This window comes from Sitophilus oryzae, unplaced genomic scaffold (genome assembly GCF_002938485.1).
Source record: "Sitophilus oryzae breed Bouriz unplaced genomic scaffold, Soryzae_2.0 scaffold_1974_pilon_pilon, whole genome shotgun sequence".
Lineage (NCBI taxonomy): Eukaryota > Metazoa > Arthropoda > Insecta > Coleoptera > Curculionidae > Sitophilus > Sitophilus oryzae.
The window spans coordinates 1,095,453-1,111,780 of record NW_022146695.1 but is presented as its reverse complement, the minus strand read 5'-3'; the positions used below and the strand labels follow the sequence as shown (position 1 = coordinate 1,111,780).

The 16,328-nt window shown below is 32.6% G+C and overlaps 1 protein-coding gene across 2 annotated transcripts in view; it reads left to right on the top strand.

Annotated features, from left to right (window-relative positions):
- Positions 1-13,297, top strand: part of LOC115883632 (protein fem-1 homolog CG6966) — a 53,193-nt gene extending 39,896 nt beyond the window's left edge. For both annotated transcript variants that reach the window (XM_030902000.1, XM_030902001.1), the window contains exons 2-9: positions 2,664-2,826; positions 3,373-3,581; positions 5,182-5,392; positions 5,924-6,113; positions 6,232-6,468; positions 6,631-6,907; positions 10,372-10,559; positions 12,583-13,297. In XM_030902000.1, the coding sequence (XP_030757860.1) occupies positions 2,664-2,826; positions 3,373-3,581; positions 5,182-5,392; positions 5,924-6,113; positions 6,232-6,468; positions 6,631-6,907; positions 10,372-10,559; positions 12,583-12,940 (1,833 nt within the window). In that variant the 3' untranslated portion in view covers positions 12,941-13,297. The remainder of the gene's footprint in view (positions 1-2,663; positions 2,827-3,372; positions 3,582-5,181; positions 5,393-5,923; positions 6,114-6,231; positions 6,469-6,630; positions 6,908-10,371; positions 10,560-12,582) is intronic.
- The last annotated feature ends 3,031 nt before the right edge of the window (positions 13,298-16,328 follow it).

Here is a 16,328-nt window from a genome sequence, read left to right as displayed (position 1 = left end):
GTTGATTTTATTTTATCAACAACTCATTTTTTTGGACAAATTTAGGTGTTAATATGGAAATAAATAGAAGTAAATAACCATTATACCAACCTAAAATCTGTCTAACGACTCACTGAAGTCACAGATTAGGTATCCTATAAGTATACAGATAAAAATCTTGTCCCTAATTCGTCGTACGAAAATTGTTTTTTATGACGATTTGCAAACGAGTAAAATTTCCTGTGCGCAAAAATAAACTCGCGTAAAATAACAATAAACAGCGTTATAGAGAGATATCGCTAAACCGAATAGCGTGCATGGACGTTAATAAGGTCAGGTGTTATTTCCTTTACGTGAGGTGGTATTAGAGAACAACGGCATACCGTCGAGTCGGCCTAAAAACACGTAAACGTTTACGTACGCATGCGCATTTCTGATATTTCTTATTTTTTATACACGTAAAAGATTCTTTACGTCTATTTTCGATTCGACCGTATGCCGTTGTTCTCTATTAACTCTCTTCATTTATAGTTATCGGAACGGAAAGAATTCTTTTCGCGTCGCGTCCGCTATTTACACTTAACCTAACTTTGAATTTAAAACTTGTTTTGTTTACTAGGTATTTTAAAACTAAAGGGTTAAAGTGATTATTTCCAGTGATTTATTGTTCAACGTCTGCCAGTGGGTTTAGGGCAACAAGCAACAAATTCTCTTAGAAGGGCTAAGTCGTCATCTGCTGTAAACCTAAGCCTCTTTATAGGTTCTTTAATATTGGAAGAGGTGGAATCCATATTTTGGGCCATATTTATTTAATTAAAACTAATCCCAGCTACTTAAATATCAAATTACCTAATAAAACTAAAGTAATAATTCAAAACAATTCAAACATAACCTAAAATAAAAGATCTCGCCGGCCGGCCCCGGTTGTCAAAAACCCGCACATGCCCATTTAAGCAATTTTTAAACGTTATTTAGAAATAACGCTTGGTGTAATTGATCGGCAAATTACGTCAGGCGGTAACGTTATTAGAGGGTGTTGCGTTAAAAATTGACTCGCGCATATCGTAACCAAATCGTAACCGTGATAAGGTAGGCGTAAATACTGCATGACGCTATTCGGTTTTCCGATATCTCTCTAATAACTGTGCCGGTCAGGCGCTGTGCACAATTTTAGAGGCCATAAGTGGGCGTGCTATGTGCGCAAACTAGTAACCTAACTAGTACCCGATTCCGAAAATTGGAACCACGAAAAACAATAAAGAAAAAACAAAGTTTATAATCTGTATAACCTCGAAGATTTCGACATACGATATCCAAAAAATGACAGAGAATATAATTTATGTGTACATTAAAATGACAGACACAACTGTCACTGTCATATTTTCTCTCGTTAGACAGACTCTACATTGTCATTTCTTTAAAGGTCAAACTATTGCACATCGATTTGGGTTGCTACCTAAGGTTGCTACGTCTAGAACTCGAATAATTTTCGATATGGACATATTTTCGACTGTTTTTTCGCGATAAATTCGTGGACTTCAGCTTAATAACATTTTTCATGAGTCATGATGAATGAGTGTTGATTTGATAATTAAAGAAACATTGATAATCGCAGGTTATTGTACAGTTTATGACAATCAGAATATGCACCGAGAAAAAAAATATAATTATTGTATTAATTAATTAAATATTGACGTAGCTATGCAAAAGAAAGTTTTTTTTTATTCATTAATTTATTCCAACGTCTACAGTACTGATATCTATATGGTATGATTGTTATACAGAAGTGCACAAACATTGCCATTTTTTTGGCATCCAAACATTGCCAGGAGGTTATAAAATTTGTCAAACATTAATACTAATAATTATAAAAGATTAAAAAAGTATAGAACGTTTCCAGAAAAAAATATTCCAAAAAAAAAAGATTTGAAGTTAACGTCTCCTTTTTGCTGCCAGGGCTAATCTGGACGGGGCCTACTTTGTTTACGCGGAATCCGAACCGCGGTCCTCGGCCATATCATGGTCAATGGACTACCGACTTGGCAAGTATCTAAATCTACTCTTACTCACGAGATATCCGATCTCATCCGGCCTCGAACCGGCGTGAATGTGCAGTGTGTGTCAATAGATTTTTACACTTTTGCTTTTTTTTTGAACCGGTCACCCGTCCATCCACTAGTATTGCCTTACGTCGCTTAACTTCGGTGTTCTAATGGGAACCGGTGTTTCGACGTAGCTGGGCCGTTGCCCTACAACCTTCTTAAGGTCAACTGGCAGTAAGCGCCATTAAAAAATACGTACGAGCCAAGTAAATGACGCCTAGGGTTTGACCACGCTGAAATAATTATCGATTGTCATTCCTCAGCCGTATTTGACGCCGTTTTTTTTCGATCGTATGGTATAAACGTTTGTTGTTTAAAAGTCAACCATTAGATAAATATAGCGGTACGAATATTACACAGAAAAATTTTTCTATTTTTTTCTTAAACACGAAAAGTGATAGAACAATGACATTTTATGAGAGTATTACTACAGAGACAAAAACACTAGCTGTATATTATTCAACTTTTCAAAATTAAAAAAAACTGCTCCTATTAGTCTTGTTAACTAAATTTAAATAAAAATTTCCGCAACTACTTTTAAATTGAACATTCTATACTAACCGGTATTTTTTTCTGTTTCAGATATACTTGCATTGTAACAAAGGTAAAGACGAAGTGTCCATGCTGGTAGCCGCGAAAACGTCTGGTGCGACACCACTGGTCATCGCCTGTCGGAATGGACACTATGACGTAGCGGAATACCTGATCGAACGCTGTCACGCAGACATTGAACAACCTGGATCTGGTAAGTTTCAGAATAACTTAACATTTGGCACAGATTTCGACAATATTGCAATTGACAAGTGTGTCTACTATAGGGTTTCGAACCGGGAATTTCGGTTTGAAAAAAAAACTTAACATTTTCAATTAAAGATGCAAATGTTATAAAAACATAACACAAAAAATTAACTAATACGTTCAGCAATATTATACTAAATAATAAAATAACGTATTTAAACTTCAGTAATGCTAAAAAACTTTATAGAAACTTCAAAATAACTTCAGAAGTAAGAACAGTAAGAGATTATCACTACTTATTTAGAAGAGTTTGATTTCGGCCGCTAGAAAGTATCAAAATTCTTTCGCACGTAAAGGAGCCCCGGTTCTGAACCCTAGTTGTAACCAACATTTGGCACAGGTTTTGACAATATTGCAATTGACAAGTTTCTCTCCTAGACGATGTGGCAAATATCATATGTCCAACGTTGGAAGGCGTTTGCCACATCTTGTGATACCGGCTTTATTAAAAATCAAATGAAATTAATAACAGTGTGTTTTTAATTTTTTCTAGTCATGTTTGACGGTGAGACCATAGAGGGCGCACCGCCCTTATGGTGTGCTGCCGCTGCTGGTCACCAAAACATAGTTAAGTTGTTAATAAACCATGGTGCAAAAGTAAACACCACCACAAGGACGAATTCCACGCCATTGAGAGCAGCATGCTTCGATGGTCATTTAGAAATAGTTAAATATTTGGTTCAGCATGGAGCCGATATAGAAGTGAGTATAAAACTGCCATAAAAATTGATTTGCCTCTAGCCGTACCGCGCAACTCTTCAACCTCAACCCACAGTTACGGCGCATGCGTATTGGAACGACATTGGCAGAAGAAAGTAATACCACAGATTATACAGATTATAATCTTTGTTTTTTCTTTATTGTTTTTCGTGGTTCCAATTTTTGGAATCGGGCACTAGTTAGGTTACTAGTTGGCGCACATAGCACGCCCACTTATGGCGTCTAAAATTGTGCACAGCGCCTGACCGGCACAGTTATTAGAGAGATATCGGAAAACCGAATAGCGTCATCCAGTATTTACGCGTACCTTATCATGGTTACGATATGCGCGAGTCAATTTTTAACGCAACACCCGCTAATAACGTTACCGCCTGACGTAATTTGCGGATCAATTACACCAAGCGCTCTTTCTAAATAACCTCTGATAACGTTTAAAAATTGCTTAAATGGGCATGTGTAGGTATTTGACAACCGGAGCCGGCCGGCGAGATCTTTTATTTTAGGTTATGTTTGAATTGTTTTGAATTATTGCTTTAGTTTTATTAGATAATTTGGTATTTAAGTAGCTGGGATTAGTTTTAATTAAATAAATATGGCCCAAAATATGGATTCCACCTCTTCCAATACTAAAGAACCTATAAAGAGTCTTAGGTTTACAGCAGATGACGACTTAGTGACTCTTCGTAATAAAAAAAATATTGGAAAACAGATACAGCTTTATGATTATTTATCAGATTCCATCTTTTAGAATCCTCATATGGATTTTGGCTATAAGAACTAGCATTTAATTAAATAGATTTCAAAATGAGTTTATTATGATGCTTAATATTTTCATACTAATTTAATGTAATAAAATAGGCCCAGTTCTGTGACACTGGCCCCAAAATTTATGAAATAACTTAATTACTAGCCAGTTGTAGAAATGAATTGTTTGTGAATTTGTACATTCCGCATCATTCGGGTGAAAATCGAAACTCCTTCGGCTCGATACGTTTGCGTTTTGTACGTACGTAAAGGCACGTAAAGATACGTATGACATATCCGTAAACGCAAGTGAATTTCTCACTGCGCAAGCGTACATGTCAAACGATACGTTTACGTCTACGTCTTTGGCCGTGCTTTAACTGTCTATTTTCTCTTTACCGTTCTTTAAATAAGTCCCAAATAACTGTGTGATAACGCTGATAAAAAAACATAAAGACTATAATCAAAAACAAAAGAGTCAATCACTTCTAAATGAGAAGGAGCGAAATTCAGAATCTAACCGAGCTCTGCTTTTCCATTTTAACTGCTATATTATCTACAAATTATGAGAACCACTTGATCTTTTGTGCGGTTTCTTTGTATAACAAGCACTTCGCATTTTTCTCTCTTCGACTTATAAGATCGCCATAGCGATTCACTCCTAGACAGGTCGATCTTTACTAAATGTTATCTTTTCTCAGGCTAACGTACCAATGTATTTCTCTTACAGTTGGAAATAATCTTCTCGAGGGACTTTTTAGAATAATTTACAATAATGCGCTTTTCAAAAAACCACCTATTTTGCCCATTTAATTCACAATTAATTATTTTATTCCAGGTAGCCAATAAACACGGTCATACGTGCCTAATGATAGCCTGTTACAAAGGACATATCAAAATAGCTAGGTATTTACTAAGTCTGAAGGCCAGTGTGAATAGGAAAAGCGTGAAAGGCAACACTGCGCTGCACGACTGCGCGGAGAGCGGTAGTTTAGAAATTTTGAAAATGCTGATCGAGCACGGCGCAACGATGGACGTCGATTCGTACGGTGAGTAGAGGAACTAATATTTTTTCATATAGGGAGATCTTTGATCTTGAAAAATATGTATTTTCAGCTAGCGAATCATGATGTATTTTATACAGGGTCTTTCAAAAAATATGGGCCATCTCTCGTTTTGGAGATCCCTCACGTAAAAATAAAATTTATTTTTTATATCAACCTAGGTCCGATTCTGCTTTGTTTCGTAGCTACGGGGGGTTATAGTCTTATTTTTTTACGATTTTTTATAATATTCGAGTTAGCCCATATGCACGTCACTGATGAATCTTTCAAAATTTTTTAAGAATTAAAATATGGAGCACTTATAGTAACTTTTACTCTCAAAATTTCATTCGAATCACTAAAAGCACTTGGAAGAAAATTTTAATAAATAAAAATGAAGCCTTTAACCTCCTGTAGCTAGAAAACAAAGCATATTCGGACCTATGTTAGTATAAAAAATGAATCTTATTTTTACGTGAGGAATCTCCCCACGAGAGATTGCACATGTTTTTTGAAACACCCTGTATTTCTACCTAGGCATGACCCCGTTGTTAGCTGCGGCAGTTACAGGCCACAACCACATCGTAGAGTACTTAATTAAACTGCCTCAGTTAGTATCTAGAAGAGAACGAATAGACGCTTTAGAATTATTAGGAGCCACTTGTGTCGATAAAAAGAGGGACATGATTGGTGCATTAGAATTATGGAAACGTGCAATGGTAGAGAGGTAAGCAAATAAATATAAAAACAGTATGACTGGATATGGTGGTCCTATTATTTTTATGCTGCCTTTATTTTCGACTGACCAAAAGTTCTAACCTAATTATTGTTCTTTCTACTTGTAGGTATAGTGGTGATGGTCCACCTATAATGAAACCCAGAACCCATAGAATACTGGCCTACGACTACGTGGTGGAAATATCTGATCCTCTAGCCTTGGATGACCTTATGGCTGATCCAGACGAGATGCGCATGCAGGCCTTGGTGATGCGCGAGCGAATTTTAGGCCCCGCCCATCCTGACACTTGTTACTACATTAGATATAGAGGCGCTGTGTACGCAGACGCGGGAAAATTTGATAGGTAAGCTGTCAAATTGTCTATCTACAAAAAAAGTGTTTTTTAGAATGCATATTTTCATTTTTCGGTTTATTCAATTTTTCTAGCACAGAGTTGTTTTTTAGTTTTCATTAGATATGATCAAAATTCATATAAGATCTTAACCAATATATTTGGCTTTGTTAGGTGCATCGAACTCTGGAATTACGCCTTGGACATGCAACAGAGGATGTTGGAAACGCTGAATCCCATGACGCAGAGCAGCCTGTTTAGTTTTACTGAGTTGTTCTCCTTTATGATGGGGGAGGAGGGCAAACACACTGTTAGGGGTCGACTGGTGCCCCCCGTGGACGTTAAGGAGATACTCAGGGTGTTCGGGAAGGCCATTAAGGAGGCCGATTTAGGGAAACAAGTATTGGACAGGATACCTAATCAGGAAAAGGATATGTCATATTTAACTAGGGTAAGTTTTTAGTAATTTTTTTTTAACTTTGTGTCATATTTAAATAAGTATAAATAATTAATAAGTACTTTAATAATTAATAAGCAATATACAACGATCGTTTAGCGTTACGTCATCATTATTTATCTGATATCCGTTTTAGGATGTGTCTGAGATCAGTTCATGTGGTTTAGAAAGTTTCAAGTACGTTCCGAAATTAATAACTTGAGCGCGTTCCAATTTTATTGGCTCGCTCGTATTCATTTTCGTTGTTTTCCAATATATAATTTAAGGCAAAATACCAATTTTAGTAATTCTTTGGTTTTGAATTTTATTTGATAGTGCAGAGGATTTTTAGGAAATGCCATAATGACATCTACAATCTATTTCATGATGTAATATTAAAGGATGGTTGTACAGACATTACCTGATAAATCGCCATAGAGAAGTTATAATAAGACTTTATTAAAGCGATATAAAAAAAACCATTGTAAAGGACACACTAAAGGATATTTTCAGTTTACCATATTATATAAACACAACAAAATTTAAAAAAGAGTCTTGCTTGGTAAATAAGTAATATTTACCCTAGCAAAACAACCTACCTCCAATACAATTTTATTTTTCTAAATTAAGGCCATAGACAGTTGTCACAGAAAGAATAGTTATCTCTTTGTTTTTTTTTATTATTGAAACTATATGAGGTACATATTTTCTTATAAAATTTTCTGCATACTATAAATTTGTGTTCAGCTAATATTTCTGTAATAATATTAAGCAATGTTGTACTGTGTAAATAAAAACGACATGGTTGTATTAACAAATATAGAATCTAAATTGTAGAACTAATCTAGAACTCCCCTAGTTTACCTATTTCTAGTAATGGGAACTATCGAATGAATACTATCGAAACATTCGATAGTTGCAATTCATTCGAATAATTCGATAGTTAGTAAGAAAACATTCGTTGAAAACTATTCGAATAAAAAATATCGATTGGATCCGTCATCTGCCTTGAAATATTGTATTCTAGTAATTCGGCAGCAAAAACCATTCATTTATAAAATTCATTCATTTATGAAATTCATTTATTCGTCAGGATCGATTATAATAAAATATTAACTGAATTTTAGTTGTCGCCCGGCGACGTAGGAGAAACCCGACAGCGGTCGGTGGCAATGCTATGAAAGAAGCCGGCATCTTTGATTTTTTGCGGAGTCAGATATAGATAAGGACACATTATTTTTTTATTGAGGTGCTAGTATTTACACAAAAAATACATTATGAAGGGCGCTGTTGCCATATTTTGGTATTAGTTGATATTAGCAAAGAATATTATTGTTTGGCTTTAGTTAGTTAGGGATAGTATGTCTATATATTCTGCATTTTTTTTTATTAATATTCTATTGTTACACTGCAATAATACTTGTTATTTTGGATGTAGGAAAATAAGTTTTAATGTTTTTAAGCAAAGACTGGTTTAATAAATATTAATAACAGTAATAATTTGTTATACCTATTAACAATAAAATTTAAAATCATTTAATATAAATATTTTTTTTTAGTCTCTAAATTTTTTGTGTGTGGCAACGTTGGTTTATTAAATAATAATAATTACAGAACTAATTTGTTATATTAACAACAAATTTTAATTAAAAAAAATAAAATAAAAAATATAAACATTTATTAATTTTCTAAGCATGCAGTGTAATGGAAGAAAAATATAAATAAAAAATTAGAAATCAAAATTATTTATATTAGGTGCTTTATATTACTATTTAAAAATTATATTTACTTTTACTGGCATTTACTTTATAAATAAATGAAATATTTCTTCGCAAAAAACTACATGTAAGAGAATTAGCATAAACAAAATACAAACATCGTTAATTTTTTTTTTAAATTGACACGTGTAAAACTTTCATTTTAATTTTCTCACCCCATAGTTTGAGTTCGATAACCATTTACTTAACCACATTACTTAAATATGATTATTAAGTTCAACTAATTCATATTAATTAAAACATCTAAAATACAAATATGTATTTTTAAAATTAACTGTTAGTTAAGTTCATCTCATCTCTCTTAAAAATTTCTACTTCTCAAAATTTCCCATTAAAAAATAGACCATATATCATATAAAATTAAATAATTGAAAGATCGAACTACGGAAAACGACACAAATTTTGGGAAAAATTTTGACCACCTGCACATGCACACAATCGTCAATAAATAAAATTAAAAAATAACTACTATTTAAATAAACGCAAAAATAGCACAGTATTTATACGGCGAAGTTATAAAAATTTGGAAGAACTAATAATGCACTGACGCATACAAAAATCAAACGAATACTAAATTTCATTTGTCAAAAGCATTCGATAGTCGTGGCTCAACGATAACCATTTAGTCGCACAGCGAGGTTGTCACATATGCTTTAGTATACAAATGAATGAATGATTTTATTCGAATAAAACCATTCGATAGTTGAAATCACTCATTCATTAACCATTCGATAGTCTAATTCATTCGATAGTTCCCATCGCTACCTATTTCTTTCTGTGAGAATAAAAATAATATCACGTTGTGGTAACGCGGCATTAACTTTTTGTCAGAACAGTTTAAATTGTTATTTTAGCATGTAAATAAAAGTGAAATATTTATTAACTAAAAATTATTTTTTTATGGACACTAAAATAAAATGTGTGAAATTAAATGCGTATAAACAATAGGGTCCTAGTTTTTTTATCGATTTTGTTTAAAATGTCAGGTCAGATTGAGAGGATGTACCTTACTACAATTAAAATATAATTATTGTTTATTGTAATGCTAATTTTATTAAAAAAAAACTGTTAAATTGTCGCAGTTTCAAAAAATACGAAGATAATAATTACCCAAATGAATAAATCGCATATATCTCTACATTATCTCATGATACTTACCTTACATTTTAATTTGTTTGCATTACTAAACATTTTAAATAAACTTTTATTTAATGAGTCCTCTAAATCTAGCGGAGCCATAGGTTTGCTCTTTATTACAAAAATTTGTACACTAGTGTTCATATTTATCATCATGCTTAATGCTCCTTATTACGATTTTAAAATTATCACCAATATTTAAGTAAATATAAACAGTGTATAAACATAATGGTTTTGCTTCTATTTTCTTGGATTTTAGAGTTGTATGAAATAAATATATTTTTTACATAATATCAACTGCCGCATATGGATAAATAATCAAAACATTATCTCAATGACTGTTAGTGCCATGAATGACGCGTGCTTAACACATGCACAAGGGTTGATTGAATTTACAGCTCTTGTGAAATAAATTTAATTGTATAAACAATTTCTGATTTTCAGATAACCTTAAATAGCACGCGAAACAATACACATCGATTTTAAAAATAAACTTTACATCAGCCAGTTTTCTTTAACGAATATTTTATTTAAATTATATAACCTTTTTGTTTCTTTGAACAGGTTACTGTAATCAATTTGCACCTCGCTTGTTTGTTGACGAAAATGTTGAGCCACAAATCAACAACGGACGAAGCCAAAGAAGAAATCTACCACAAAATCTACGAATTAAACAAATTAGGCCTTAGGACTAGAATGGGACAGACGCTGTTACATTTGGCGTGTAGCAGAGATTTTGCTCTTTTAATTAGGTATGTTTATTTTTTTCTTGAAATAAAATCGAGAATCGGAGATTAAAACTTTTCAGTTACAACTGTGATGACATCATGCTCCTGTCATTTACAACATATACCTAAAAACATATTTCACTTTTACCCTTATCATTCAAGTGTCCGGGCCATGCATCTGTTTCAAGATATACCGGGTGCGTCTGAAAAAGGGCTCACCCTTATAACTTTTTTATTTTTTCAGATAAAAACGAGATTTGGTATGTTAGTATATGACATAAGTTAGGATTGATTGACGTATTCAATTGTTTTTGGTCACTTCCTGTTTCACCGGAAATGACTACAACTTTTGATTTTTAAATGGCACCCTCGGTATTTTTTTACTTTATTAAATTAAAATGATTAGTTTCGGAGATACAGGGTGTAGAAATTTCATTTTTATTTCGATTTTTTCCAAATAATTTCTGAAGTAACGTCAATATTTCTCAATAATTTATTAATAGTTTTGTGACACAAGAAATTTTCGATTTTGATTGGTCAAATTGACTCCTACTTGTAGGGGGCGCCACCTACATGTGTTTTAACTGTTTTGAAAAGTAATAACTTTTCGTCCGTACCGGTATAAAACTACTGACTGAAATAATATACATTTCCATGACTTTTTACGTAAAAAATGTCCCTTGGTAAAAATCGCTAGGAGCAACCGTTCTCAAGATATTTAGAATGGAAATAGTCAATACATGTCATTATTGACAAAAATAAGTACACGTTGAGTATAGCTATTTGATTGAAAGAATAAATTTTTATTTTCTTAAACTAATCATAATTTTTTCTGCGAAAAAATAGCATTTTAAGACATACATTTATACGAACTTTTTTTGCTTATTTACATCTGCAGAATATGCTGCCGAAGTTTCCGGAATACAGTTCGGACCACCCTGTATACAGTTAATAAATAAAAACGCTGATTAAGTTTTCAATTAGGTTTTCATTATTTTTTTTTTGGTTTTGAAATTTTTGGTTTAAAAAAAACGTTTCGGCTAACATTATAATCAGTGCTGTCATATGATTTTTTTTCATTTTAAACCAACAAAAATAATGAAAAACCAAATGAAAACTTAATCAGAGTTTTTCCCGAACCTAAATCCCAAGAAAATCAAAAATTTTAGAATAATTTTACATATAAAGTGACAGCGATCTTTATTTCATAGCCATCGCTGACGCCTTTTTTTCTATGATATTGTATTATTTGCAAATATAATTTTTCCAACATTGATACTTGCAAAATATACATATAAATTTTGTGAATGCAAATAATAATACATCACTATTAGTAGATATTGAATGTTTTTTTGTTAAATTAAATCGATTTTCAAACCAAAATTTAAAATATATTTTACATTTTACCCAATATCTTATGTACCTATTCATTATTTGTATATTGTAAAACATTTGCTGCATTTGTATGTTTCATAGTTTATTTGCCAAAGTATTTATGACTATAAATAGGTGTATAATATATTGTATTTATTAACTGTATATTAGTATATTTCATGTAAACTATATCATTTTTAAATTACAAACCAAAAACACAAGGAATAATTATGTTTTCCATGTATTCTACAACATATTTATTAATCCGTAGTATCTAACTAGCGTGACGTCATAAATCTCGGTCCGAGGCTGTTCTATTAAAGACGACATTGGTCTGATATTTAGAAATGTCAAAAGCTGATGACATTTGACTTTTGACAATTATGCCATTTCGTGTTGATTTTTGCAAGAAGAGGCAGAATTATGACTTGTTTTACAATTTTCCTTTTCTATTTCACGAAAGTAAAAAGAGTTACCTATCTGATTCGTTCAGTCACTCAATTTAAAGAATATCAGTAACTTTATTGACAGAGGGATTTTATATTTGCCATATTGGTAAAAAATAACTGTCAAAATTCAAAGTTATTCATTTTATAGACTATAAGAACTATACTAACGAAGATTTTCGACTACAATTCGGACCACCCTGTATGATTATTTTTGTTTGTTCTAGGTATCCAGTATGCGGTTTTCCTTCCTGCCACCTCATCAAATCCCTCCTCACGGTAGGCGCCGACCCCACCGTCCGAGATGACGACGGCAACACACCTCTGCACGTAGCGGCCATGGCCAATCCCTGCCCGCCGCGAGTGGCGCGCCATCTGCTGGAGGGCGGCGCTCACCTCGACCAGACCAACCACTCGGGCGGCACCTTCCTCAACCTCCTCAAAAACCAGCAGCCTCACGAACTCGTCGACGTCACGAAGTACAGCAGTCTGAAGTGCGCGGCGGCCAGAGTTATCAAACAGTTCCGTATCCCCTACAAAGGGGTAGTGCCTCGCGTGCTGGAGTCATTCATACAGATGCATTGACAGAGGGAGAATGATAGAAACGATTATTCTTTGTGTCTTAATGATTTTTTTATCTTCTAATGATCGGATCGGTATGTGTTAGAAGAGATGACTGACTGACAGAAGTGATCTATTTTAATTTATTTATACGGTACTAAAAAGTGTCTTGGAATCGTAGCACGGTAATCCAGCGAAAAGAAGAAAATATACTGAATGTCTAACATATTGATGTACAAGGTATTTTATAAGTAAATCGATATATTTCAGGAAGAGAGTTGGTTGTTACGTACTAGCTTTGTTTATGGGTGTGTTCTAGTACTGAAACAGTTTAGGACTAATTCAGAGCGCATGTGCAGTCATAGTCTGTAATTTGTACAACGATCGTTCAATGACGCCATCGTTATTTGTCTAATATCTGTTTGAGGGTGTGTCTTAATCATTTCATATTGTTAAGAAAATTTCAAGTACGTTCCGAAATTTATAATTTATAGTGTTTCGATTTTATTAATTCCCAGATTGACCTTTATTCGTTTTTGTTGTTAGGTTAGGTTAGGTTTTTACTACACACAACTAACTATTGAAAATCCCTAAAATTGTCCCTGTTGTCACCTTCTCCCAAAGCTTGCTTGAATTTTTTAGTAATTGGTCAATAATGATTTCATATAAATTTTTCAACAACTCGATATTTTTACCATATTTATTTGGAACTAGAGTTGCAAACTTAAGACTTTTTTTTACTTAAATCAGTTTAATGACATAAATCATTTGATTTTAAGTCACATTTCGAAAGCTGACTTAAGAACTTAAAGTTGAAGTCATTTTCAAAATGACGTTTAACTTAAGTCTTTACTCCGAAATAAAAAAAAGATTTGTCATTAGAAGTTTTTTGGAAAAGAACTACTCATTTGATTTTAAGTCACATTTCGAAAGCTGACTTAAGAACTTAAAGTTGAAGTCATTTTCAAAATGACGTAACTTAAGTCTTTACTCCGAAATAAAAAAAAGATTTGTCATTAGAAGTTTTTTGGAAAAGATTTAAGTCTTTATAAAAGATTTAAATCTTTTTTTAATGACTTAAATCTTTTACAAAAGACTTAAATCTTTTAGAAGATTACATTTTTTAATGACTAAAGTCTGTTTAGAAAAGTCAGTTAGAAATTTTTAAGTCAGTAAAAAAGATTTAAATGTTTTTTTAACGACTTAAGTCATTTTACAAAAAATTTAAAACTTTAAAAGATTTGTCTTTTATGAGATTTAAGTCTTTACAAAAATGAGTTGACTTGAAAGACTTAAGTCATTTGAACTTTATATTAAAATTGACTTAAGACTTAAATCATTTTGAGTCTTTTTAAAACTGACTTGTTGCAGCTCTGTTTGGAACTTTTTGGCACTCACACATATGATGACAAAACCACAAATGCTTGATTATAGACTGCGCATGCGATTAGTCCCCCAAACTGGTGTGGAACTAGTAAAAACAACATTACTGTAGTCTATTAGTCTATTTTCTTTCTTTTTTCGAGATTTAGAAGTTGGTTTATCGTTATATCCTTCTGACATAAAATTGCAATATTGTATTGTGCAATTTTTTGTCCAACTGATGATTGTTGAATGTGAAAAAATACAGAAATAGACTGTTCTAGATAAATATAACGAAAAGAATAGGCAAATTGTTGTAATTGGAGTAAAGAAAATGTTCAAATTAGGTAAATTTTTAGTCATGGGTGTGACCGTTGACGTCTTAAACTCTGTTAAAGTTAAAACATTACAAAGATAAGATAAAAAAATTAGAGTTAACGGAAACACCGCAAATCTGTGTTATTCTCTAGGTGTAATTTTATTTTTGGAAGGCGAGTTCACTTCCGAGAGCATTTTTAACGAACAAATATGTGATATAAATACTTTTAAGAAACTAAAATTACTAGTACACTCACGTGCATAAAAATCTATTTTTCCGTCTTTTATGCTACGAAATATTGATGAGATTTGTCTCGAAATTGATACTAATAGGTACAAAAAATATTAAAATTAACGCACGTATGTCTTTAGTTGACACACGGTATAAAATGCATGTAAATATATTTTTCTGCTCATTTTGACTGACATATGTGCGTTACCCTTTACTGTTACCGTCACAGAAAGAAGAAATTGCTTAAAGATATTTGTACAGACTAAATAAAAATCTGTATTTTTTTCTAATATTTTCTATTTCATTTGAATTCTAATAAAGTTTGTTATTGTTAAATACAAATTATTTTTAACAGTTTATTCAATATAAAGTTGAAATTATTTGAGGCCTTAAACTTCATACTGTACAAAAGATCTTTGAAAAAAGCAATTTTTTCTTCCATTGAGACTTTTCACTTTCTAGGAAAATAAGAAATAACTAGTTTGGTCTCATTTAAGTAAAACATTATCTTAGTTAAGGCATGATTTTCCGTTCTAGTAAATTATTAATTAACAATCACGAAGAATCGTACTGACTTTACCTTATTTAAGTTATCAACCTTATATCTTCGTAGTCAAACGCTTTCTGTTAATTAGGATATACGTTTAGTGTCAATCGAAGCGCCATTATACTTTAGTTCTCCCTTTGAAATAGATGCAGAAATCTGCCGTTAAAAAAAATATAGTATTTACTATGGAGTGTGATTTTTTTTGAGTGTTGAATATATGTTATAACGATAGTTACATAAATTTTGTTATGATTGAAATATACTAAATTAAAATTAGCATTGACTTTTATTTCATTCTGTCCTGTTCGAGTTGTTTGGTGAGGTCGTTCAATTTTTCATAATCATTTATTTAATACGCGTTTTAATGTGTCTGAGATCAGATTTATAATGTATTTTGAAAACATTAAGCATGTTACGAAATTAGCATTTAAGCGCGTTCCGAACTTTTAATTTCAAGTAGGTATGTTTGGACTTTGTCTGGCCATTTAACTATAATGATACTTGGTACCCCGCTTGCTATGTCATTTTATATAAAGTACGTCTACTGGATCTGTGGCTATGAAAGGAATGCGGCCAAAAAACATTCAAATAAACAATATAATTTATACGTCGACTTGACAAGCATGTCACCGCAAATCGTTCCGCCCACTCATTTTATTGGCTACTTGCAAATTTGTCGAATTTTTATTGATGGGACGTGTCGTCTATTTTTTTACGAAAAACATGAGAGAATAGAGAACAACTGCCGAGTCGGCCGCCGCTGCTGACACCTATACGTAGACGTAAAGCATCTTTACATGTAAAAATATAAGAAATGCGCGTGCGTACGTAAACGTTTACCTGTTTGTAGTCTGTGCCGTTGTTCTCTATTATCGTTTCCCCTCTCACGGATACCCCGTAGGTACAGAACGAATAGCCGTACTGTATTGTATTTAATTTATGGGCTACAGTGA